We start from the raw sequence: 27,215 nt of genomic DNA on the forward strand, positions 1-27,215 counted from the left end.
TTCATGCCCCGGTCCGGGAAGATCCCACATGCCGCAGAGCGGCTGTGCCCGTGAACCATGGCTGCTGAGCCTGTGCATCCGGAGCCTGTGCTCCGCAACGGGAGAGGCCACAACAGTGAGAGGCCCGCATACAGAAAAAATAAATAAATAAATAAATAAAGTATGGGAAATTTCAGGGCCAAAAAATCTAAGAAGCAGCAGGAATGCTTCGTTAGGGCTGAATACTTACCAATATGAGGTCATGTGGGGCTGAGGGAGACATGCTACAAAGTCCCTAAGAATTTATAACTAACTCTACCCTCCTGTAAATTTGAGGTTCAGATACATTCTACATATCTGTTCTGAGAAATGGAGAAACCTCAAACTGGAAAATTAAACTGGGGAGTGTACACATGTGTGAGCAGGAACATGTGCACACTCATGCTAGGAAGCTATTTCTAAATAAAACTCACCAGGTTTGGTGACTCTAGGTTAAGGGTATACAAGTGTTCATTTTACTATTCTTTTACCTTTTCTACAGGCTTAAAAATTCTCAAATCAAAAAGTTGAGAGGAAAAGTTAGGGGAGAAAAGGAATGAAGCCAATCTAGAAACAACTGAATGGAACAATCTCCAAAATCTACATAATAATACCCACCTCTTAGGGTTATCCTGAATATTAAATAAGTGAATACTTGTAAACCGTTTTCAGCTACTATTATTAACCTCACCTACACTCATCATTAGAGAGGAAACAGATACAGAGTACTGAGTGTAGTATGTTGCCATTTGTTTAAAAACGGGGGAGGATGGGAGGAATAAAGGAAATATATACATGCTTGTCCATGCAACAAATATTCTGAGAAGGATATATACAGGAAACTGGCATCAATGGTTGCTTCTGGGAAGGGTGCGGAGTGGGAGAAAAAGTTTGGAAGAAGACATGTTTTACTGTTTGAATTGTTGTTGTGCACATTTTACTATCATTTTGTTTCTATTTTAAAATATAATTCCAAAGAATATATATAAATCTTTAAATTTATTTATTTATTTATGGCTGCGTTGGGTCTTTGTTGTTGCGTGCAGACTTTAGACGCGACAAACGGGGGCTACTCTTCGTTGCGGTGCGCGGGCTTCTCGTTGCGGTGGCTTCTCTTGTTGCGGAGCACAGGCTCTAGCTGCGTGGGCTTCAGTAGTTGTGGCACATGGGCTCAGTAGTTGTGGCTCATGGGCTCTAGAGCGCAGGCTCAGTAGTTGTGGCGCATGGGCTTAGTTGCTCTGTGGCATGTGGGATCTTCCCGGACCAAGGCTCGAACCTGTGTCCCCTGCACTGGCAAGTGGATTCTTAACCACTGCATCACCAGGGAAGTCCCCAAGAATATATACACACACACACACACACACACACACACACACACACACACATTTCTTCTCTTATAAATTTATTTATTTTGGGCTGCACTGGATCTTTGTTGCTGTGTGCGGGCTTTTCTCTAGTTGCGGAGAGCGGGGGCTACTCTTTGTTGCAGTGCCTGGGCTTCTCATTGTGGTGGCTTCTCTTGTTGCAGAGCACGGGATCTAGGTGCACAGGCTTCAGCAGTTGTGGCTCGGAGGCTCTAGAGCGCAGGCTCAGTAGTTGTGGTGTATGGGCTTATTTGCTCCACGGCATGGGGGAATCTTCCCGGACCAGGGATCAAACCCGTGTCCCCTGCGTTGGCAGGCGGATTCTTAACCACTGCGCCACCAGGGAAGTCCCCAAGAATATATATATTTTTAAAGCTCACTAAGTTATTCTAATGAAGCTATGTTTGGGTCCACTAAAACCAACAACTTCTTAATGTCTTATCTTCTACATTTCTCTTTAATTAGTATAAAAGGTTTGAGAACTGATAGTGTAAATTTTAAATATATAACATTCGTAATGCTCAGGGTAAGCATACTGTAAGGAATCACAGGAATAAAGGTTGAAGTTTTTTGTTGTTAGCATGCATTTATGTATTGCTTTAGCTTTTTTTTTTTTCTTTTTTTTGGCAGTACGTGGGCCTCTCACTGCTGTGGCCTCTCCCGTTGCAGAGCAAATGCTCCGGACGCGCAGGCCCAGCGGCCATGACTCGTGCACCCAGCCACTCCGCGGCATGTGGGATCTTCCCAGACCGGGGCATGAACCCGTGTCCCCTGCATCGGCAGGCGGACTCTCAACCACTGTGCCACCAGGGAAGCCCCCTGCTTTAGCATTTTTAAAATCCTAATCCTAATACACACTAATGTCCAAAACTGTCTAAAAGGTTACTTAATATACAAAGAATCATCAGAAAGTTAATAATAATAATGCCTTGAAAAATACCTGTTCCATCCGATGGGCCATCTCTTTGTGTAATTGCTGAATTGCATTTTTAGTTGCAATGTCTTGAGCTAGTACTTTATCTTTGGAAGCTTGAACTTCTTTATTAAGTTCCTCTATTCTTGATTCTAACTGTAAAGAAAATTATTTCCAGATTATTTTTATAGTTATAACAAACAGACCACCAATATTTCAAATAAATATAAACAATGTAAACAAGCATAAAGATGGCAATGAATATACTTCAGCCATAGAAATCAAAAGTAAATGTTAGCAATGTTCTGATATATCAATAGAATTAAGTCAGAATAAATCTGAAGCAGATTCTGATAAGATGGATGATAAGCTCTAGAGTAATTACCAATGAAATAATTCAGAAAATACCATGAAAAAAATTTTAATGTTACATATTTACTTAATGCAAAATAAAGCAGTAAATGAGACACAGGGAAACAAAACAGAAACATACAGAAAGACATACAGAAAATACAGATATAGAAAATTAAAAAATGGTAGACAAAAATCGAACTGTCAATAGTAACATTAAATGAGAGTAAATAATCATATCAAAAGGCAGAGATCTTCAGACTGGAATAGAAAACAAGATCCAGACTGGAATAAAAACCAAAATGCTGTTTACAAAGGTACTTTAGGGGATTCCCTGTCAGTCCAGTGGTTAGGACTCTGTGCTTTCACTGCCGAGGGCGCAGGTTCAATCCCTGGTTGGAGAACTAAGATCCCACAAGTCACGCGGCACAGCCAAAAAAAAAAAAAAAAATAAGGTACTTTAGATTCATCTCATAATGATAAAAGGGTCAATCCAGCAGAAAGGTATGGTAATTATAAATATACATGCACCTAGTAATATAGCACCAAAATACATGAATCAATAACTGACAGAAATGAAGAAGGAAGTGGACAATTCAATAATAATAGTTGGAGACTTCAATACCTCACTTTTAGTAATGAACAGAACTAGAAAGAAGATTAACAAGGAAATAGGAGACTTGAACACAACTATGTAACAACTAAATCTAACACATCTATACAACATTCCATTCAGCAACAGCAGAATACACCTACTCCTCAAGTGAACGTGAAATATTCTTCAGGACAGAACCTATGCTAGGTCTTAAAGCAAATCTCAATAAATTTAAAACACTGAAATCGCACAAAGTATCTTCCTTTGACAACCATAATGGAATGAAATTAGAACTCAGTAACACAGAGAGAAACTTGACAATTCATAAATATGTAAAAATTAAACAACATCTAAATGACCAAGGGAGAAATCAAAGAGAAAGTAGAAAATAAGGTGACAAATAAAGATACAACATATTTATGGGATGCAGCTAAAGCAGTGTTTAGGGGGAAATTCGTAGTTATAAACATCACTATTGAAAAACAAGAAAGGTCTCAAATCAAAACTAAACTTTCATCTTAAGACACTGGGAAAAAAAAAAAAAGAGCAAACTAAATCTAAAACTGGTAAGAAAAAGGAAATAATGAAGATTAGAGAGGAAAGTAATGAAATAGAGAATAGGAAAATGGAGAAAAATCAACAAAACAAAAAATGCTTCTTTGAAATGATCAACAAAACTGACAAACCTTTAGCTAGATTGATCACAAGAATCAAAATGAAAGAGGGACATACTGACCTTACAGAAATAAATGAAATTTACAGAAATAAATAATTATGAATGAATATTATGAACAATTTAACTTAGATTAAATGCACAATTCCTAGAAAGACACAAACTACCAAAACTGGCTCAAGAAGAAATAGAAAATCTGTATAGACCTACACAGGCATATCTCAAGAGATACTGCGGGTTTAGTCCAGACCACTGTAATAAAGCAAGTACTGCAATAAAGCAAGTCACACAAAGTTTTTGGTTTCTCAGTGCATATTAAATTTATGTATACACTATATTGTAGTCTTTTAAGTGTGCAACAGCATTATGTCTAAAAAAACTGTACATACCTTAATTAAAAAATACTTTATTGCTAAAAAATGCTAACCACCATCTGACAACACAGGTTGCCTCAAATCTTCAATTTGTAAAAACCACAATATCTTATGAAGTGCAATATGGTGAAGTGCAATTTTAAAAAAGGCATGCTTATAATAAGAGATTAAATTAGTAAAAAAAAAAAAAACATTTTTAACTACCCACAAAGAAAAATTCAGGTCCAGGTGACTACATAGGTATATTCTACCAAACATTTAAATAATTAATACTAATTCTTCACAAATTGTCCCCCCCCAAAAAAAGGAACACTTCCCAACTCGATCTATGAAGTCAGTACTATGCTGCACCAAAGCCAAACAAAGACCTCACAAGAAAAGAAAGCTACAAGAGCAATAGCTCTTATGAATATAGGCAGAAAAATTCTCAACAAAATACTAGCAAAAAATTCTGCAATATATAAGAATTATACTCCATGAACAAAAGGGATTTATCACAGTAAAACTATGTTGGTTTAATATCCAAAAATCAGTTAATGTAATACACCATATCGACAGAACAAAAAACACATAATCATCTCAACAGATGTAGAAAAAGCATTTGGTAAAATTCAACACTCTTTCATGATAAAAATACTCAACAAACTAGGAATAAAAAGGAACTTCTTCAACCTGATAGCATCTATGAAAAGCCGACAGCTAGCTAACACCGTACTTAGTGGTGAAAGACAATGCTTCAGAAATGAGGGAAGGATATCTACTATTGCCACTTCTACTCAACATTGTATTGGAGGGTCCAGCCAGGGAAATCAGGCAGGAGATGAAATAAAAAGCACTCAGATGAGAAAGGAAGAAGTAAAACTCTCTACATGCAGATGACATGATTTTATATATGGAAAATCCTAAGAAATCTGCCAAAAAATTTTAGAACTAATAAACAAGTACAGCCAAGTTACAGAATATAATATAAAAAAATTGTTGGGACTTCCCTGGTGGCGCAGTGGTTAAGAATCCACCTGCCAATGCAGGGGACACGGGTTCAAGCCCTGGTCCGGGAAGATCCCACATGCTGCGGAACAACTAAGCCACGCGCCACAACTTCTGAGCCTGTGCTCTAGAGCCCACGACCCACAACTACTGAAGCCTGCACACCTAGAGCCCATGCTCCACAACAAGAGAAGCCACCGCAATGAGAAGCCCACGCACCACAACAAAGAGTAGCCCCCGCTTGCCACAACTAGAGAAGGCCTGCATGCAGCAACGAAGAGTCAATGCAGCAAAATAAATAAAGTTTTATATACACTTGTAATTAACAATCTGAAAATGAAATTAAGAAAACAACTCCATTTACAATAGCATCAAAAAGAATAAACCACCTAGGAATAAATTTAATGAAGGAAATGCAAAAATTACTCCGAAAACTACAGAGCACTTTAGAAAGAAATTAAAGATCTAAATAAATGGGAGGATATCCCTTGTTTGTGAATTGAAAAACATAATATTGTTAAAATGGCAATACTCTCCAAATGAAGTCTACAGATTCAATGCAATCCCTAACAAACCCAGTTGGCTTCACTGTAGAATGACAAGTTGATAGTAAGATTCATATGGAAATACAAGAAACTGAGAATAGACTATCTTGGCAAAGAAGAACAAAATTTGAGAACTCACACTTCCCAATGTCAAAACTTACTGCAAAACAACAGAAATCAAGATAGTGTGGTATTAGCATAATGAAAGACAAATAGATCAATGAAACAACTGAGAGCCTAGAAATAAGTTGATGTATCAATTGGTTTTCAACAGGGATGCCAAGACCATTCAATAGAGGAAGAATACTCTTTTTAATAAATGGTTCTGGGACAACTGGATAGCCATATACAAAAGAATGAAGTTGTATATCATACAATATAAAAAAAATTAATTCAAAAAGAATCAAGACCTAAATATAAAAGCCTAATTATAAAACTCTTAGAGGAAAACATAGGAGTAAATCTTCATGATCGTGGATTTGCCAATGGAGTCTTACATATGACACCAACTGCACAAGCAATTAAAAGAAAAAATAGATAAAACTGGACATCATCAAAATTTAAAACTTTTGTCCAAGTACACTATCAAGAAAGTGAAAACAAATCCACAGAATGGGAGGAAATATTTGCAAATCATATATCTGATAAAGGTTTATAATCCAGAATATAAAAGGAACTATCACTACTCAACAATAAAAAAGTTTAAAAATGGGTAGAGAAAATACTTCCCTAGAAGTATCTATTTAAGATATACAAATGGCCAAGAAGCACAGGAAAAGATGTGTAATTTCATTGGTGATTAAGGAAATGCATATCAAAATCACGAGATACCATTTCACAACCATTAGGATGGCTATAATAAAGAAGTCCAATAATAACAAGCATTGGCAAGGATGTGGAGAAAATGAAACCCTCATACACTGCTGGTAGGAATATAAAATGGTGCAGCCACTTTGGAAAACAGTCTGCCAGCTCCTCAGTAAGTTAAACATAGAGTTATCATTTGACCCAACAATTCCACTCCTAGGTAGACACCCAAAAGAAATGAAAGCATATGTCCACACAAAAACTTCTACATCGCAGCATTATTAATAATAGCCAGAAAGTGCAAACAACCCAAATATCCATCAGATGATGAAAGGATAAATAAAATGTTGTATACCTATACAACAGAATATCACTTGGCCATTAATTTAAGTACTGATACAAGCTACAATTTGATTGAAACCTTGAAAACATTACACTAAGTGAAAGAAGCCAGATATTATATGATTCCACTTATGTGAAGGAAAAGGACACATATTATAGGATTCCATTTATATGAAATGTTCAGAATTGGCAAATATATAGAGAGACAGAAAGTAGATTAGTTGTTCCCTAGGGCTGGGGGAAGACAGCTGCAAGGGGTTGGAGGGAAATGAGGAGTGACTACTAATGGATTCAGAGTTTTTTGTATGATAAAATTTTCTAAAATTGTGACAAACCCTGCACAACTAAAAACCACTGAACTGTATACTGAAATAAGTGAATTATATGGTATGTGAATTATATCTCAAAAAGCTGTTATAAAAAACCCTAAATATTAGTTTACATATAGTACATGTTTACTAATTATCCTTATGACAAAATTATTTAGAGCAACACTGTCCAATAGAAATATAAGCCACAATTTTTTTTTTTTTTTTTTCATTTTTGCTGTACGCGGGCCTCTCACTGTTGTGGCCTCTCCCATTGTGGAGCACAGGCTCCGGACGCTCAGGCTCAGCGGCCATGGCTCACGGGCCCAGCCGCTCCGCGGCATGTGGGATCCTGCCGGACCGGGGCACGAACCCGTGTCCCCTGCATCGGCAGGCGGACTCTCAACCACTGCACCACCAGGGAAGCCCCTAAGCCACAATTTTTTAGTAGCCACATTTTAAAAAGCAAAAAGAAACAGGTGAAATAAATGTTTTATTAAACCCTATAAATATCATATCAACGTGTAATCAACATGAAAAACTGAGCCATTTTATCTTTTTTTGTACTAAGTCTTTGAAATTAAGTGTGTATTTCACACTTACATCACCTCTTAATTTGGACTAGCCACCTTTTAGTGCTCAATAGCACTATGGCTAGTGGCTGCCATATTAAGTGGTGCAGATTCACAGATAAAATTAGGAAAGAAAACTCTGCTATACTGGCTAGCAAAAGAATGGTGAATCGAATTTTCTCTTTTAAAAAGGCACAACCACTAACAAGCTCATGAAAAGAACAGCTCTGGTTCACCTCCATCTATTTAGTCTGAAGTTTCCGGTCATCAGCAGTGACCTGCCTACCAAAATATAGATTCAGGCTACTATTAAGGCACCTTCACACTTTAAAATTCTAAGTTTGGTCTGCATGCAGTAGCCCTTTCCACACAAAAATCAGGATTAAATATGTAAAATTTTACAAATATGGTCACCTTCCAACTATGTAAAGGTTCACTAAGTATACCAAGGCATAGATAAGTGAAACTTGGTTTTTTATTATACTACTACCAGCTGTTTACTTTTATTTTTATTATATAGCTTTCTGTGAAAGATGAGGCAAAAAGAAAGACTTTTAAGGCTACAATGTTTCTAATCCTTCCCACAGAAGAAAAAGCAGCTCAGAAAGATAAAGAGCAGCTGAGCTTTGCTACCAGTCTTGAATATGAACTTTGTCAATCCAAGCATCACAGTACATTAAAAAAAAAAAACAGAGAAAGAAAAAAAAAAAGAAACAAAGATGAACTTTGTCAATCCAAGCATCACAGTACATTTAAAAAAAAGAAAAGAAACAAAGAAAGAAAAAAAAAGAAACAAAGAAAGAAAAGGCAAGGCTGGGGAAGCTAGCTCACCAGATAAAGTCTGAAGAGAGCCAGTCTTCAGTATAGTTCACAAAATACTGAGAATGGAAACATATTAAACTATAAGCTTGAAAACATTCTAACGCCAGATATAAACTTTTAAGTATATACTGCTTCTTCCAAAACAATCTATTTGACTGCCAAACAAATAGTCTTTCCCGCTCAGATTTCTATTATATATAGAATACAGTCACACATATCACATAGAAATATTAATTTATATAAAACAGAAAGATCAACTATGATTCCCAGTTCATAAAAGAGAATGCTTCACATACCAAGCAATCTTCTGCATTTAAAGTATGATTTAACTGACAGAACTTCAATTTACACACAAATATTCAGGAATGTATTTATTTTATATATTGAAGAACAGACTTTAAAGATTTTTGTCTTTTTACCTGTTTAATTGTGTTCATATGCTGCTTCTCTGTTTCTGTTCTTTTTTTTAGTTCTTCTCTTAAATTGTCTTTTTCTGAACAAATGTCTAAGATAAGCTCCTGATGCTTCTTATTTTCTTTAATTAACCTAAATATAAAAAGGCAGTATCAGTAAAACATAATTAAAAATGACAATGTGTAATATAATCTGTTTGCAGACTAGGGTGTACATACCTATGATTAAGAAATGAAAATTCCCAAGTAGTCCTTTTGTAATGATATATTATACTTTACAAAACATTCTCTGGCCAGTCAGGCTATTAACTTTTTCCTAGAAATTTGTATTATTTCAAATTAAGAGAAATATAATCAGATAAAGAAAACCACACACTTTTAAGTTTATGTCTACAGTCTTATGAATTATGTAGTTCATCCCTTCAGCACTGGAATTCCTTCAGGTCAGTCAGTGGCAACCAGGGGCAATTTTTCCCCTCCAGGCATCTGTCTGGAGAAACTTTTTGGTAGCCACTACAGTGGTGAGGGTTGCTACTGGCTTCTTGTGCACAGAGACAGGGATGCTGCTAAACATCCTACAATGCACAGGATAGCCCCAGCATCAACAAAAAATGATCTGCCCCCATATGTCAATAGTGCTGTGGTTGAGAAATCTTGCTTTAGATTTCTAAAATATTTTAATGATATTCTTATAGTTACAAAAGTAGTCTATGTAAAATAATAAAGTTTAAGCAGAAATTTCATTTTGAGTTCCCTAGAAAAATATAAATAAAACCTTAAAAATTACCTGTAAAAGTACTCAGAACTATAAAGTAAGATACCTAAGAGGGTTAACAGCTAATATTTTAGGATTACTAGCAACAGCTATTATTTGACATTTATTGCACAATTACTATTTACTAAGTTTAGCTTTAAATGCATTATTTAACACTCAGGTCTATAAATTAATAAGTCTATGAAATTATTATTATGCTTTATGAATTTGAAAACAAACGAAAACTGAAGCCTAGAACTTATTCCAGGTTATATAGCTAGTAAGCGGTTGAACTGAGATTTGGACCCAGGTCTAATTCCTTGCCATCTTCTCCTTTGAAGATCCCTCATTTACTCAACAAATGCTCACTGGGTACCTACTATGTACCTATATTAGTCTATATGTTGGGGGTACATCAGCAAACTGTCCCTGCCCTCATGATGCTTACATTCTAACAGAGAAATTAAACAATAAATAGATATATAATGAAATACCAAGTTGTGATTAAGTTCTATTAAGAAAACTAAAGGAGGGCAAGAGGACAGGGAGAGTGACTTGAGCTGTGATTGTACATAAGGTAACCAGGACAGACCTCTCTGAGGAGGACAGTAATGCAGTGAGGAGGAAAGTCATGAAAATGTTTGGGAAAAGAAAAAAATGTGTAGTATGCAAGTTTCTTCAAGCCTTTTATGGCACAGGGGTTTAACTTTGTTTATGTACATGATTAAGGTGTACACTCAATTTGTTGCGAAAAACAATCTGAAACACAAGAATCCTGACTATACCTCGAAAGTAAACAATTTAGGGAGGGAGAAGTGAAGAACAGCAAGCCCTGAAATTGTTATTCTTACAGGCTAAATGCATATCTTGTACACAAATAACTGTTCTTAATTAAGAATTCTGGTTGGGACCTTGGACAATAATATTGATGTTAGAAAATAGAGGAATGGATGTATAAACAAAGCCATTTGGAAATAGATGCATTCATGAAAATTTAAGCCAAAGGAATTGAAAGGTAGTTTTCTTTACAGAAAATTAAATGAAGGCAAAAGAAAAAAAATGAGTTGTTTTAGAGCTAACCTTAATCACAAAGCATTTTATTTGAAATTTAAAATATTACATGTATGGGTTTCCCTGGTGGCGCAGTGGTTGAGAGTCCGCCTGCCGATGCAGAGGACACAGGTTCGTGCCCCGGTCCGGGAGGATCCCACGTGCCGCGGAGCGGCTGGGCCCATGAGCCATGGCTGCTGAGCCTGCATGTCTGGAGCCTGTGCTCCGCAACGGGAGAGGCCACAACCGTGAGAGGCCCGCGTACCGCAAAAAAAAAAAAAAAAATTACATGTATAACAAAAAATTAACTTAGATTTAAAATAATATTTGACATTTTTATAATGCTTTAATGTCCTCAAAACAATCCCATCAGGTAAGTATTGTCCCCTCATAAAGATGAAAAAATCTTCGTCTTGGAGAGGTTGATTTAACTAAGGAAACAGCGTGCAAGTGGTAATGGGAATCTTCCAACTCTGGGCTTCTGACCAGAACTGTGCTCACCCCAGTCTACCATGTGGCCACTGTTCTGACATGACGGAACAAAAGAGGAATTAATTTTCTATTGTATTCCTAATGTTTTTAGATAAATTTAATAACATGTAACTTGTTCATTTCAGATAACCACATTAAAAAAATCCACTGAAGCCAGACTAATTGGGTTTAACTTTGCCATTTACTAGCATGTGACCTGAAGCAAGTTACTTAACCTCTCTGTGCTTCAAGTACCTCATCTGTAAAATGGGAATAATAATAGTTCATACCACATAGGGTTGTTGTGAGGATTCCATGAGTTAATACATGTAAAGTGCCAGGCACATAATTAACAGCATTTAAGTGTTCCTGATATTATTATTAAATCTGTAACATCTTATAATTTACAAGAGAAGCTTGAAAGTGGTTCAGTCTCCAAATCTAAGGAAAGTAGAGGCATCAAGGATGATCTCAAAGGGAAGGTCTAAGAGGTAAGCACAGATAACAGGAAAATGAGGAAGTTACCCTAAAAAGCAAGAATGGCAGAAATACTGATGGTTCAAGTATAAAATCACACTTTTTTCAATAATAGCAGCATTCCAGTAAAGTTATAAGCAGCAGTAGCTGACATTGGTTTTTGCATAGTATTAAGAAAGGTATTAGATTCTCAAGAGATATTTGTACACTCATGTTAACAGCAACGTTATTCACACTAGCCAAAATGTAGAAGCAACCCAAATGTCCACTGATGGATGAACAGATAACAAAATGTGGTATGTATACATACAATGGAATATTATTCAACCCTAAAAAGGAAGGAAGCTCTGACACAGGCTACAATATGGATGAAACTTGAGGACATCTGCTAAGTGAAATAAGCCAGTCACAAAACGGCAAATAGTATCAAAAGCAGTTAAACTCTTAGAAACAAAGTAGAATGGTGGTTACCAGGGGCTGGGGCAGGGGCAAACAGGGAGCTGTTGTTTAATAGGTATAGAATTTCAGATTTGTAAGATGAAAAAGCTATGGAGATCGGTTGTACAATAATGTGAATATACTTAACACTACCAAACTGCACACATTTAAAAATGTTTAAGATGGTAAATTTTATGTTATGTGTATTTTATCACAATTGAAAAATAAAAAAATAGAAAAAAGAAGGGCTCTGGATGCTGAGATTAAAATTCATTGGGTAAACCAATGAAGGGTGAGCTGGCTTGGGGAAGACTGATCTACTGATAATCTGGAAGAGTAAATACTAGAAGCAAGGAGATCATTAAAAGTCAATTGCATATCAAGCAATATTTGGATTATGGTATATTTTCCTCTGTCATCCTCCTCTAGCGTGTAGATTTCCTCCTCCCCTTTCTCTACACACACCCCTCCCATTCCAAAAATTTTTTTACCATTCCAAAAATTTTTTTAAAGTATCACTTTTTTAAAAAGAGAATCTGTCTGTATTTTAGTGAAGGCTAGCAAGTTTTATTTTCCTTTATTAAAGGTTATAGGAGTACCTAAACATATGCATCACTCACATATATAAATCTAAAACAAAGAGTGATATAATATTATTAGGAAAAGATAAAATGAAATTAAACTGTTGTTAAAATAGAAATTAACTCCATAAATCCAAGAGAAGTCTAAAAATAACTATGTTCTTATTTACTGAATGACACTAAACCAATTCTTCTGTTCTAATTTTAATTTTTTAAACCAATGAATTTACAGTGGGAATTTTAAGAAAATTTTTTGAATTTTATAACTTGTCATTCCTTTTATTTATCTTAATTCTGACATTATGCTTTACATTCTTTCAAAACTGAAAAATTTGAAAGAATATAAATTTATTTCTCTTTATAAATCTTTCTAGATCTTTAATAAACTAACACTTTAATAAAACATTTATTCTTTTAAACTTATACACTAAGACATATGTAAAACAGAAATTTTGAATCATATTCAAAACAGTGCCTTTATACATAGATACATGTTTCCATATATGCTAACGTATTTGACATAGGTATATTATATATAACTCTCATAAAAACACTGTTTACCTATTATTTCTAAAATAATGAAAATACAATACCACATTCTAAGAAAAAACAGAGTTATATATTAAATAACTAGGCAAACTTGACATCTGCTCAACTACCATGTGCATGGCTCTATTGTGGAAATAAAAGTAGATAAAATGATACCTTCCTTTAAAGAATTCAATCTTTAATCCCTGTGGAAAAAAATAACCTGAAAGAATAAAACACTTACTTCTTTATGGTATGCTCCTGCTGCAAATGCTTATCTTGCACACACTTTTCAAACATAACTAATGCATTTTCTCCCTTATTCATTCCATTTGGTAGTCGGTGTTCTTTTGCAAACTCAGTAGATAAGAGCTCAGATTCTATTTCTTCCAACAAATCCTCTGATGTTGAAACATTCTTCATTTTTGAAATAAGTTTCTTGGTGCAGTCTGTATCATAAGGACTTTCTGAATAGGTCTTTTGATTAGCTGCTTCTGTAAATGTAGATGACCTTAATTCCGCCAATATTTGTGTTACTGTTTGTTCTGCTTCATTTGTTTTCAAAACTTGCTTTGTAAAATCTCCACCAGGAAAATTAGCTATTTGTTCAGAATTTTCTGGGCATATGTCTGTTTTAGCACAGGAATCCTCACCTCCACCATGATCTGGAATATAATTCTCCTGTGTTTCAGTTTGATTATTGTGTTCACTAGGCTGACATAAAGTTTTATCAAACTTTAATGACAACAGTTTGGACTCATTTTCTAAGCTGCTGTTTTCATCACCAGAAAACGAATTGCATGAGTCTTCCTTTATTTCAGATGTTTTCTCAATATTTTGATCAGAGGAAATGGAGGCTATGTGCTCTGTTTCTGACATGCTGACTGGCACCAATTCACTTTGCATCTCTTCAAAGCTGTTCCTGATCTTCGTTTTACATCTGAGAAAGTCAAAACATAAAACTTTTTTTAAAGAAGTTTTTTTAAACCAAGACCCCATATATATTTGCACACATTCCATGATGTGGAAAATCTAAGGCTGCACATTTTACCACTAATAATTTTTAAAAATTTTTTTCGTGGGGGGGGGGGGGGGGGAAGAATATAACAGCTGACCCACGTGAGCCACAACCAGTCAGGTGCTACAAAGGCTCATTCTCTTTTCTCCTTCAGTCCAGTCCTACAACTTCACTTCAGTTGCAGTTTGGCATTCCCCAATCACCCCCATAAGACGTTGGGTATGGAATGATACTAATAACAGGAAGATTAGTGCCCAAGAATTGTTTAGAATTCCTTCAGCTCCACAAAGGGAAAAAGACTACCTAAAGAATTTGTAAGAAACTATTGGGGAAATAAGATAGCAATGAAAACACGAGGCAAGAAATTACAAATCAAGATAATAAAACAATGTACATTAACAATGATATTTACTGCAAAAGGAAAACTAAACAATAACAAAACACAGCTACCTATAGTCCAGACACCTAGAGCTGAGCTGAAAGAAGTCAGGGTGTAAAGGATCCCTGACAGGAATTCATTTTTCACCCAGGGTTGCAGGAAGTACCATGGCGATTTCCAAACATTCTCGTCAAGAACACACAATGTTCAGTACAACTCAAATGGACCTCATATACATTGCTTAGGTCATAAAAGAAACATTTACAAAACTAATTCAACAATGTTAAAATATATTTTATGCTGTTTATGAGGGTTACTAATCTAGCTATTTTCTGAAAATTAGTCAACTTTAAAAATTATCCTGAGACAGAAATATAAAAACATTCCAGCAATCTTGATGAAGAAGAATTGTCAACTTCTTTTGTCAGACATCAACCAAGCATGTACTGGAGTCATGTGAGGTTGGATAAAAATGTGGGCAGATCATAGTTTTGAAAGAAACTAGGGAAAAAATACTTCCAGATGTAAGGTATAAATGGAAAACAGAAAGACTAATATTTGAATAAAAGAAAGATACATGTTTACGTTGGTCTGTGGTGAAGGTGGTGGTCAGAGGATGGTGAAAAAGGGTAAGAGAAGATGGTCAGGTAGAATCCTCAGAATGATATGCAGGAGTGAAGGTTGTTAAGAAGGACGATAAATCATGACAGACTTGTATACTTGATTATACCATAGAATTTCTAGCACATACTAGGTTTTCAAATAATTGTGAAATTAAAGCAAGAAGTAATATGAGAAAAGCAGTATTTGAGGACTAGGAACGCAGAAAATGGGAAGAATAATTCTAAGAAAGGAAAAGAAAACCACCTTGTTTGTTGAATACTCTGGCATCGACTAATACAGACATTGGCCTTAATACTATAAATTACCTACCTGTAAAACATATTTCCAAACAATCAAACAAATTATCATTATTATCTTGCTGCATATATTGCATACTAAGACAAAGTCCACACTAGCAATAAAGGTTTGGTTTAGGCAATACAAATAAATGCAGTAACAAAAAGCCTTGTGAGTATGCTGTATTCCAAATCTAGGACAAAGTAATTCTCAAACAGGGACATTAGCCGCCTACGTTACCTTCCTCAAAGAAACTAATTTCAAGATACAACTTGTGAACGAGTTGCTGCTGAATTTGAAATCTTAATTTAGAAACATCATAACTAGTCAATGCTATGTGATATCTACTGAAGTCAAATTCAGAGCTGACCAAATGTAATGGAAAGCAGATAAAGAATCTATTTAAAAGAGAATGAGTCTATGAAGGCATTGTGACTCTCCAGCATAGATAGCAAGTGAAAAAAACCTCTCATTTGAGAACTCTTAAGGCTCTTGCCTGTGCACCATGCTTTGCGAACAGAAAAGCATTACGCAAACAATCGTTATCTTCTCATCCAGCTTTCATATTCCCCAGGGTTCAGTCCTCAACTTTATTTTCCTTCCCAGAATTCATCCACTTTGATAACTTAAACCAAAAACTCACAGTTGATGCCCACTTTAATTATTTTCATTCCTGTGCTCTTGAGTTACAGATAATGAATTATCTCTTTGTCTTCACTCTATCTCTACATAAAATAAAATCTCAAATGAAAAAAAAAAAAAAATCTCAAATGAATAGAGGCATTTCCAATGGCTCAACTCAAAAATGGTTAAATCCAAAATCATAACAATAGCTTCTAAAATTGAGTACCCCCAGATAATCTTTTCTTTATTTCTGTCAATGGTATCATTTTTCTTAGTCATGACTCCTTCCTTTCCTTTAGCCTCATATTCTTTTACTAATTTCATGTCTCCTGCAATTATACCCTCCTTTCTACTGTCACTGTCCCCAACCTGCAACCCAACCCAGGCCTGATAACTTCCTACCTGGAACACTGAATTGTTGGTTTCTCAGTCTCACTCCATTCCTCCCTCCTGTGTCACCCAATCCAGAGAAGGGGTTGAAGAGTATACTACATTGGCTCTGCCAAAGGGGAACAGGAGCTGCCCTATGAAGCAAGTCCTCAATGACACAAGGGTCCAGGGAGCTACAACACTGCCCCCCAGAAATCCACACATACCACCTCCAGAGACCACCATCAAATACAACCAGATGGACCAGAGTAAGGCCAGAGCTATCTCTTCCCTCTTTAAAGTTTCAGAGAGTGAGAACTCTGCCTCCACTGGCTGGTTTTCTTCCCCCAACTCCAAAAGGGCTAGTTAGAGAAAGGAGAGGGAACATATTTTAGAGCCAAATTACACCTCTTCTTCTTTAATCCAAGCAGCTGGGAACTAACAGCTTCAACACTTCTTTAGGGAGATGATAGAGTTTATGACTAACATTTTTTGTTGCTTTTGTTTTGTAAGCGAATGAAACCTGTCTTAATTTCTGGAATAAGTTTTTTCTGGTTATCAAAAGTGGCAGCAGAAGAGTTATGACATCAAACCAAGACATTATTGAAGGATTGCACCTCAGAGGGAAGTGGAGGGGATGTGAGCATTTCATGTTTATACCTCATAGTTGCAATTCCTCAATAAACCAGTTGCAGTATTTTTCCAATCTTATCTCTCAACACATTCTTAAAATCCTAGTACTTCACTATAGTATTATACTTTGCCAGTCCCTGACCAGTCTATTCAAGATTCCTCCAAACAGTGTGCTCATTAACATTTCCATGGCTTTGCTCTAATCTAGAACGTTCTTCCCTTCAGTCTATCCAGAGCCTAATTATATTTAAAGGACATATTCTAAGGCCACATTTTCCTTCAAATTTTCCCTCATGAGAAGTACAAAAATAATCTCTCATGTAAATGAAAACATACTTCATTTATACTCATCAGGTACATAGTGGCAGCCTTCCTTGTGACAGTTCTTTGTTTTTTTGTTTTGTTTTGTTTTTGTTTTTCCTTGTGACATTTCTGAACAGCCTTTTAAATGATCTCTTGCAAAGAAGAGGAACCACACTCTGAACTGAATCAAACTTCTTAAATCTCAAGCAATATAATAGTAATAAAAAATAGATAAATAAATCTAACAAATATATTCTCTACTGCCTTTACAGTCATTCTTGCAAAGGCTGTTCAGTGGTTCTCAGTGAGGGTGGGATTGGGTTTACACAATGAGCTGGGGGGGGTGTTGAAGGACATTTAGAAGGTGGGAACCAGGTTGTAAGAAGACTTGTCATGTGTAAGACAGTACAGAACAACAAAAAGGTCTCATTCTGCTGGATATTCATCTAGGTAAAAAATATATATATAATTACCTCAGCTTTGACTGTTTTACGTATTATTCTCCTGTAAATTAAAGAAGGCTTAGTTCAACCTCAAAAGACAAGCACTGGGCTTCCCTGGTGGCGCAGTGGTTGAGAGTCCGCCTGCCGATGCAGGGGACACGGGTTCGTGCCCTGGTCCGGGAGGATCCCACGTGCCGCGAAGCGGCTGGGCCCGTGAGCCATGGCCACTGAGCCTGTGCGTCCGGAGCCTGTGCTCCGCAACGGGAGAGTCCACAGCAGTGAGAGACCCACGTACCGCAAAAAAAAAAAAAAAAAAAAAGACAATCACTTTCTATACTGTTGCTCAGTAATATGCCCATGACCTTTGAAAAAACTCTTCAGATGAACTGGCATCTGAGAATCACTTAACTTGCAAACATAGTTTTCTGATGCTCAAATGAATACTGATTGGAGGCAAAAGAAAAAGGAGAGAAGTTAAAGAAGATTTATGTGTATATATGTAAAAAGCCATCACTAAAGAGTAAATAACTGTACAAGAATGGTGCGGGGAGGGGAGCCATGATGAGCTTGATTGTCCACGATTAACCAGGGGAAAAAAGAGTCAGCTGACTCCTCTTGTGGGCCTCCAGTTGGCAATGGTGATATAGGCCAATTTGGCTGCTGTCCAAGTTTTTTCTTAGGGGTGGGGGTAGTTATCATTAAAGCTACTGAGGACTGAATAGCCTAGAAGTAGATTAAAGGGGTAGGATGTAAAACTAGACATTTGTTTACAAGATTGTTTTAATTAAGAAGTGCTTGTATAAATCAAATTCACACTCATGTATATAGATATAGCGACTACAATTACAGATTACAATACCTGTTGCTTTTTTGAGGTAAGAAGTAACACAGGTTATTTGACTTTTTAGTAACTCTTGCTCATTAGGGGAAAATACTGTATTTAAATTTAACAGTCACAAAATTCCTCTTAATTCAAGCACTTTTTTCCCCCCTGAGAGTTGTTTCTGTTTCTGACACAGTACTACAGGACCAATTCACACTTCAAAATTGTTTCAGTGGAGTGAGAAGTGGTTTCGCTCTTACTGGAGCTCGTCAGCTGTAGGCAACTGGTCCAGAAACATTTACTTGCCTTAAAGCCAACCATTATCCACCTTGGATTTTATTTCTTAATCAAAGAACTAGCAATTCTACAAAATTATTTCCAAGCAAAAGCCTTATAAACGAAAACACTGTCTTTAACAGCTTTTAGTACTATTTCTTGTTTCTCAGTAAACAGCAGTATAAACAACAACAAAAGAACTTAAGCTTATTCAATAAATGCAGCATTGTGTTTACAGTATTTTAATTTGAAGGTCTGTCAGTGTTCCATCAGAAGCTATATAAGATATGCATGAGTGTCTAAGTCCAAATGCATGAGTGTTTAAGTCCCACAGAAACATGTGACTCAGTTCAGCATAAGTGTTACAACAAACTACAAATTTTAAACTTACAAACTGTACCAAGTCTCAAATAATACCAGCTATAGCTTCTCAAATAATGTCCATTAAGATAAGCAAGTTGAGCCTGTGAAGGCACTCCTGTTCTTCAATATAATGGTTTACTGTCCTTTGAAGGAAAAGTAAGTACATCCAAAGGTCTTTTACACACTCCCCGAATACACTCTGAAAGCAGCATAAACAAAATAATGACCTATCTTTCCGACCAGTTGTAACAAGGTTCTAAAATGGCAATTAAAATCAGAAGCAATTAAAAACTGAGCTGGTTATTTCAAAGAACTCTAATTTTACCAAAAGTAAGATATATTTGTAAAGTAGTCACATTATAACTAAGCTTTTGGGTAAAATTTAATATACCGAGTTTCCTTTATGTGAAACATTATTACTTGCTCTTAAAAGTTGTCTTTAGTCCGCTAGGTTAAAAAGCATATTATATGAGGCCAAGGTCAATTATCCCTGTAGGGATTTGTTTAGTTTTGCAACCAAGGGTTAGGGCATTGTGAATTTTACAGTGTGTACACTATATCACCAAAAAAAAAAAAGATGTTGAAAAGACTCAGGGCAATAGATGCAGCAGGATACCCCACCCCCACCCCAAACAGTACCAAATCCTGTGACATGAAAACAGAAGACATTACAGTCCATCAAGATTCCAGGAAAAAGAGAGTAAGTAGCCACATCATACATCACATTATCAAGTATATGTCATATTATCAGTTTGGTATCTTAGATCCATGCAATTTTATGTATCTCTAATAGTAAGTTTTAAAATAGAAAAAATTTTAATACAGAAATCTCAGTTTGAAGCTACTTGTACAGAGCTCACCAAATGCACTTTAATAAGTCTAAGAAAACATGAAAAGTATTTTCAGCTAATTTCCCCCCCAAATCTGAAAGCTAAAAAAGGGGGGGGGTAATTGGCCTATAGCTCCCTTTTCAAAAAGGAAGGCTAATAACTTAAAAAAAAATTAAGTTTTAAGTCTGCCTTATATTATATTAAGAAGTTCTGGTTAATGTTTAAATTTTGAAGCCACCTTTGGCCTGGGCTTGGTTAATTTGGTACAATGTAGTTGACCAAAAAGATAAATTATTCATTAGCTACTAATTAATCATCCCTGAAATAGACTAACAGTTCATGTGCCTTAATGACTGACAACTATACTCACAATCCAATCAATACTTTGCTGGGTTTGATTTCCACTTTGTGTTTATTGCCCCTTCATGCCAATACTTTTTCTTTTGTTTACTTCTTAGCCCAAATAGATTTTTAAAATCTCAGTAGCTGAGAAATAAAGTTTAAAGGTGACATTTGCAATAATATGATAAGATTACAGGGTTAATTTGCAAATTTAAATTATCTATGCTCCCAAGGTTGCCCTGAAATGACACTGAGCATAACATTCCCAACACTGCAAGCAGCATGACATGTTTATGAGAAACTCAAGAATCAGCTTTAATTATTTAAAGCTAGAGATAAGGGATAAAAGAAAGACCTAAATTTTACTGAAAGAAAAGAAACAGAACTTCAGGTTAAGGACTCTTACTTTAACATGAAACTGTTAAATGAATTTGAAAAACTAGCACAAATTAGGGAAAGATGATTCCCTTCAAAGAGAAAGATGATTTTTCTAAATCTCTAAATAAAGGCTGCTTCAACCTATCATCTCTCCCTAAAGAGTGAGTATACTTCACTGTTTTACCTTCATTCCAGAATGTCAGCATGTAGCTGTAAATAGATGGTTTTAAAGTGAATAAGTAATCATTATCAGCTATGCTGTTACTGTACAGCATCAAAGAACAACTCTTCAGTTTATGGTTGAAGGAACTAAAAGGTTAAAGAGTGGTTACTGTGCTACACCACTCCTTTCCTGTTAGCAACGAACAAGACTCTGAAATACCAATGAAACTCTAAGGAATCTCCGCTGTTTAAAGAAACCTCTGAGTTTATATCCAGGTATTAGGAATTAGACAAGGTCTTAAAAAGAATAAAACCAATATAAACACAATCCAGGCATTTCCAGGTAGAATCTTCAGTAATTATACATGCTTGCTTATTACAATGTAATAAGGAGTTTTAATTCTTTATACTGCAAAATTTGTTAATCACTCAATACTGTCACTGAATTTAAAATAAAAGGAAAAGACCAAAAAGGAAGAAAAAAAAAAAAGAACAAGGCCAATCATCACTGTTTTCTATTTGTGTAATGATGGATAAAGAATTGGAAAGTAGCTGTACAGAGACGAGCAGACTTTATACACAAGCAGATAGTTCAGTTTTACTATCAATATCTCTTGAACCTTAACCTTTCCCACACACTGCAAATATGACAATGTAGTTAGTAGTTGGGAAGGCTGCACCCACAACTACCATACCTAAACACTTAATAGATTTTTCTTTTTGAGTGACTACCAACACACCTCTTGAAACACTTCCACTAATTTGCCGCACAATTTCCTTAGAAAAACTCCCAACCTATCATTTCGGAAAAAATAACAAAGCTAGGCATCAAAGGTACGTTACACACGCATACACGGAGAAAACTGCCAAACGCCTGGGGCTGCATGGCCTTCTAAACAACGCTCCTAGGTAACAAGATTATCATGTCAAAGGTAATCCAAATGTTCCAAATCCAGGCCTCTTTCCTCAAAACAATATCAAAATGTAAATATTAGCTCAAGTTATTAAACTGTTAACAGCCAAGCAATAATTACACCTGTTCCCCAAGACTGCTACTAGGGAACATGTAGAAGGGGTTTTACCATTTTACAAGTTTGAGAGAGGCTCAAATTTGAAACATGATCCTTACCAACCAAGGTTTATCAAATGCCTTGATGTCCTTGGAAAAAAGGCAACATAAACACCAAGAACGATTTCTCTCATATCCACAATCCCAAAGAATCGTCTCTAAATTACTTAAAATCACAGTAATGGAAGTGTTTGTAAGAGAGTTTAAAAAGTCGCTAACAGTCAACATAAAACATATACACAGCGAACTTGGAGAGGAAAGGAGAAATAGGCGACTGAGTCTATGAGGGATGGCCGAGCAGGTAGGGCTTAGCTACAGTTCGCATTAGGAGACCAGGCAGGCGGCCCAAGTTCCGCCGCTCTCTAGGCACCGCTCTGGAGGCACGGCCCCCGGCGACCCCTCGGCCGCCTCCTGCCCCGGCGCCCGGGACTGAGGAAAGGAGGCAGGGAGAGGAGGGGATTCCGAACTCCTTCCCCCAGCGCTCGCCTCGCCCCCTCGAGAAGCCAGGCAGGGAGCCGCCCCGGGACCTGCAGGACGGCGCTGAAGGTGGGCACGACGGCGCGGAAGATGAGCAGCCCGCCGCGCCGCCACCGCGACTCCCCGGCCCGCCCCTGCCATCCCTCAGGCACTTACCCCACTTCTTCGAGCCTTAGGCCACACCCCTAAAGAGGCCATTGGAATTCCCGCGTAGGGGCCAACTTCTCCGTAAAGGGGTCCAGAAGAACAGGAAGTGCGGGGGCGGGGGGCAGCGGTGAGGAACAAGGCCGACACCAAGCTCCCTCCGCCGCGACTTCCCCAAACCCCCGCAGAGCTGACACATCAACAAAGATGGCGGCGACGCTGAAGCCGGCCCCACTACAGCTGAGGGGGCGGGGCTCCCTGGAGGAGCCAATCAGCACGGCGCGGGCGGCGTGACGCGACGCCCCTTGATGCCTGGGTAACCTGTCTGCAGTGGGCGGGGCCGGCGCAGCGCTGTCTCCTACCCCGGGAGCGCCAGGCACGAGAGTTAGACTTGCTGGGCACCTCCCACTCCCCCGCATCCCCGGTCGACCCGGCGAACCGGTTCTCCCGCCTCTAGTTCCCGACCTATCTCTCACGCCCCTCCCCGGCCCAAGCAGGTTATTGCTTCCTGTAGAGCGCGCTACTTGGAGATGTTCCCTCTGAACCCTTTGGCCCTTACTCATCATAGTCAGGGACATAAAGTTATAAAAATGAGAATTCAAAATTGTGACTTACAAGCTTTGATGCGTAAGTCTTGCACCTGACGTGGGCGGCGTCAGCAGGAGCAGCCTACCTGCCCGTCAGTTCATCTCTGGGAGAGGTTCTGGGGGTTTCCTGAACACCGCGTTCGAGTCCACCACGCGGCCCCTACTGCCATTGTTTAATAATAAACTGTTGGTGCGTTCGTCTCCTGTACTGCACTGTGAGCCTTGAGCGCTGGAAGTGTCCTCAACCCCGCACGCAGCGTGGGGGATGACATGCTGGAGCAGCTCAATAATTAGCAAAAAACTTTAAAAAGGGTACTGGGGGCCGGGGGGGGTGGGTGGGTGGAGGATGTGTATTCAATATAATTGCCTAATCGCGTCCTGAGAAGTAAGGTGAGAGCAGTTTCAGTCTGGAGGGTTTGCAAACCTACTCTGTCCAGTTAAGTGCTGTTCTTTAAGATATCTTACATACAACTCCTGCGTGAATATAGTTGATTCTGACAAGTCAATTCAAGAGTTTATAAAGAAAAACTTCTTTTTCGGTTAAACTTCTTTGATACTAACTGCTGGCAAAACACACACACACACACACACATACACACACACCAAAAACAAAAAGAAAAACCTAAAAAACAAAACCAAAAAACAAACCCCACTTTAAAAAATTCAACATTTTGTAACTCTGTTCCTCTTTCCTTTCAACAGGAAATGGCACCTCCCTCCTTAAATGAAGATACTGATTAAAGCACATTATGTAGTGAAAGTGTGACAGTAAAGAAATTATTTGGCTTTTTTTGTTGTTGTTGGCTGTGTTGGGCCTTCGCTGCTGTGCACGGGCTTTCTCTAGTTGCTGAGAGCGGGGGCTACTCTTCCTTGCCACGCGTGGACTTCTCATTACGGTGGCTTCTCTTGTTGTGGAGAACAGTCTCTAGGCGTGCAGGCTTCAGTAGTTGTGACACGTCGGCTCAGTAGTTGTGGCTTGCGGGCTCTAGAGCACAGGCCCAGTGGTTGCAGCACACGGGCTATGTGGGATCTTCCTGGAGCAGGGCTCGAACCTGTGTCCCCTGCATTGGCAGGGGGATTCTTAACCACTGAGCCACCAGGGAAGTCCCAAGAAATGATTTGACTTTTAAACAATAAATTGACCAAATATTCCTACTGATATGTTATTCCAAGGGGAAAAATTAAAAAAGAAACTTTAAGCTTTTTCAGTGTGCATATTGTCAGTAATAACATTCATACTGTTATTTCTGAAATATATTAGTATAAAGCGTATATGTAATCCTTGGGAACCAAGATTTTCAGTATTGGAGAAAGGAAATACACATATAAAAATCAAAGAAATTAAGTAAAAACACTACAACCCTAAATTTGAATTTAGAAATATCAGTATGAACTCATGGCACATTTCATTTCCATTTAAAAAAAAGGCTGTCCACTGGAAAGGCCTAGAACAATGATCAACCCAATGCACACCCCTATTCTCCTATCATCTCTAAATATAATTTACCACTAAAAGTCACCTGGGATCCTTGAAGCTCAAGGGCTAAATCTACATCTGGGGCAAGAAATGTACAAGAAAGCCTAGGACATTTTGGTTGTATCAGAAAGCAAAGAAGAAAGCAAAGATCATAGGAGTTGTGTCAAAAAGATTCAGGAGGCAATTCAAAGGTGTTCCCACTGGTCAAAGATAGGACAATTTTAGCATTCAAAAATAACAGCAATAGAGATACATCTACCAGGTTAAAAATCAATGAGCATTGATTTTTTAAAATGTCATTGATCACCTTTGGAGGATGCCAAGGAATCATCACATTCTGAAAACTGATAAAAGAATAAAGCATCCTACCTTTTCTGTTACAAACTGAATCTCAGTCAAGTAGTTGATGTGAGAAAGTTCTTTATAGAATTTCAGGTAATAAATGCAGAGGAAAAGACAGACTATCACCATTTTGGAAACCCTAGTGAAATAATGTATCCAGGTAATGATCATCAGTGAATCCAGAATCATTAGATGAAAAGCTGACTGGAAACTTTACAGTGCATGGATAGGTCTGACAACATTAGAACCTGCTAAGTTAATTTTAATATCCCCCAAAGAGAAAGGGCTAGATATTAAGTGTCTTCTGATGTGGAGCAATAGAGGAACACACCACCTGTGAAGTATTCTTGCTAGAGAGGATGTAATCAACAAAATTGTGAGAAAAACTGCAGTTACTTCAATACATAAGCTGCAAGAAATCTCTTTTTAAAATACATCACTGAATGCAAATGTAGGATCTGATTTGACCATACCAACTGTTAAAAATCATTTGAGACTATCTGGAAATTTTCAATACTAATTTGATGACATTAGGAAACTATTTTTAAAGGTGGGATAAATTTTGATGATGTTTTTTAACAGTCATAATCTTTTAAAAATACATCCTTAAATATATATGGATGTAAATATACAATGTCCCAGAAAGTAAGAACGTGCTCAAAAAAATAAAAACAACCCCATATTGATGGGAGCATGTCAAAGGAGAACAAAAAAGAACTGAGGGGACTTCCCTGGTGGTGCAGTGGTTAAGAATCCACCTGCCAACGCAGCGGACACAGGTTCGATCCCTGGTCTAGGAAGATCCCACATGCCACGGAGCAACTAAGCCCATGGGCCACAACTCCTGAGCCTGCTCTCTAGAGCCCACGAGCCACAACTACTGAGCCTGCGTACCACAACTACTGAAGCCCGAGCACCTAGAGCCCGTGCTCCACAACAAGAGAAGCCACCGCAATGAGAAGCCCACACACCACAACAAAGAGTAGCCCCCGCTCACCGCAACTACAGAAAGCCCATGCGCAGCACAAAGACCCAATGCAGCCAAAAATAAATAAATAAAATAAATAAATTTATAAAAAAAGAAGGACTGAAGGAGCTCCCAATGGCAAAAGTTGAAATTTGAGCAAGGAAATAAAGTAGTATTGGATTATAACCCAAAGTATAAAATAAATATCTATGAGTTCCTACTGATAGAGATGATTGAATATATTAATAAATAGAAGAGGAGAGACAAATCTCCCATGCAAAAGAATTTTAAATAGGGACTTCCCTGGTGGCACAGTGGTTAAGAATCCGCCTGCCAATGCAGCGGACACGGGTTCGAGCCCTGCTCTGGGAACATCCCACATGCCGCAGAACAACTAAGCCCGTGCAGCCCACCTACTGAGCCTGCGCTCTAGAGCCCGTGAGCCACAACTACTGAGCCCATGTGTCACAACTACTGAAGCCTGCATGTCTAGAGCCTGTGCTCCACAACAAGAGAAGCCACCACAATGAGAAGGCCACACACCACAACGAAGAGTAGCCCCTGCTCGCCACAACTAGAGATAGCCCTCACGCAGCAACACAGACCCAATGCAGCTAAAAATAAATAAATTTATATTTAAAAAATTCTAAATAATTTCTGTAAGTACTCTGCCCTTCAGGAAGTGAAGCATAACCCCCTTTCCTTAGGTGTAGACTGCACATAATGACTTCTTCCAAAGTGTATAGTATGTAAAGGGAGGGGAAAAAAGTAACTTTATAGTAGGGAAACCTGACAAGTACTAGCCAGGTGATCATGGAAAATATCAACTGTCATAAATCATGCTCATAGAATGTACCCTTCATATGATGCTATAGGAATGACACTTTACCTCTGTAGTCTTCCTTCTAATAACCCATAACTACTCT

The 27,215-nt window shown here is 37.6% G+C and overlaps 1 protein-coding gene across 2 annotated transcripts in view; it reads right to left on the reverse strand.

Annotated features, from left to right (window-relative positions):
- The window catches only part of CCDC186 (coiled-coil domain containing 186), a 47,500-nt gene extending 24,376 nt beyond the window's left edge, over nt 1-23,124 (reverse strand). Inside the window, exons 1-4 of one of the 2 annotated variants that reach the window (XM_029245801.1) lie at nt 22,929-23,124; nt 13,628-14,323; nt 9,091-9,217; nt 2,323-2,451 (exon numbers count right to left, since the gene is read on the reverse strand). In XM_029245801.1, coding sequence (XP_029101634.1) covers nt 2,323-2,451; nt 9,091-9,217; nt 13,628-14,289 — 918 coding nt within the window. In that variant the 5' untranslated portion in view covers nt 14,290-14,323; nt 22,929-23,124. Of the gene's footprint in view, nt 1-2,322; nt 2,452-9,090; nt 9,218-10,958; nt 11,010-13,627; nt 14,324-22,928 lie in introns of those variants that run through there. The other variant, XM_029245802.1, reaches the window with a different exon arrangement.
- Nucleotides 23,125-27,215: the final 4,091 nt, after the last annotated feature.

The sequence above is a fragment of the Monodon monoceros genome, unplaced genomic scaffold, assembly GCF_005190385.1.
Source record: "Monodon monoceros isolate NGI ecotype Baffin Bay Population unplaced genomic scaffold, NGI_Narwhal_1 Super_Scaffold_4, whole genome shotgun sequence".
NCBI lineage: Eukaryota > Metazoa > Chordata > Mammalia > Artiodactyla > Monodontidae > Monodon > Monodon monoceros.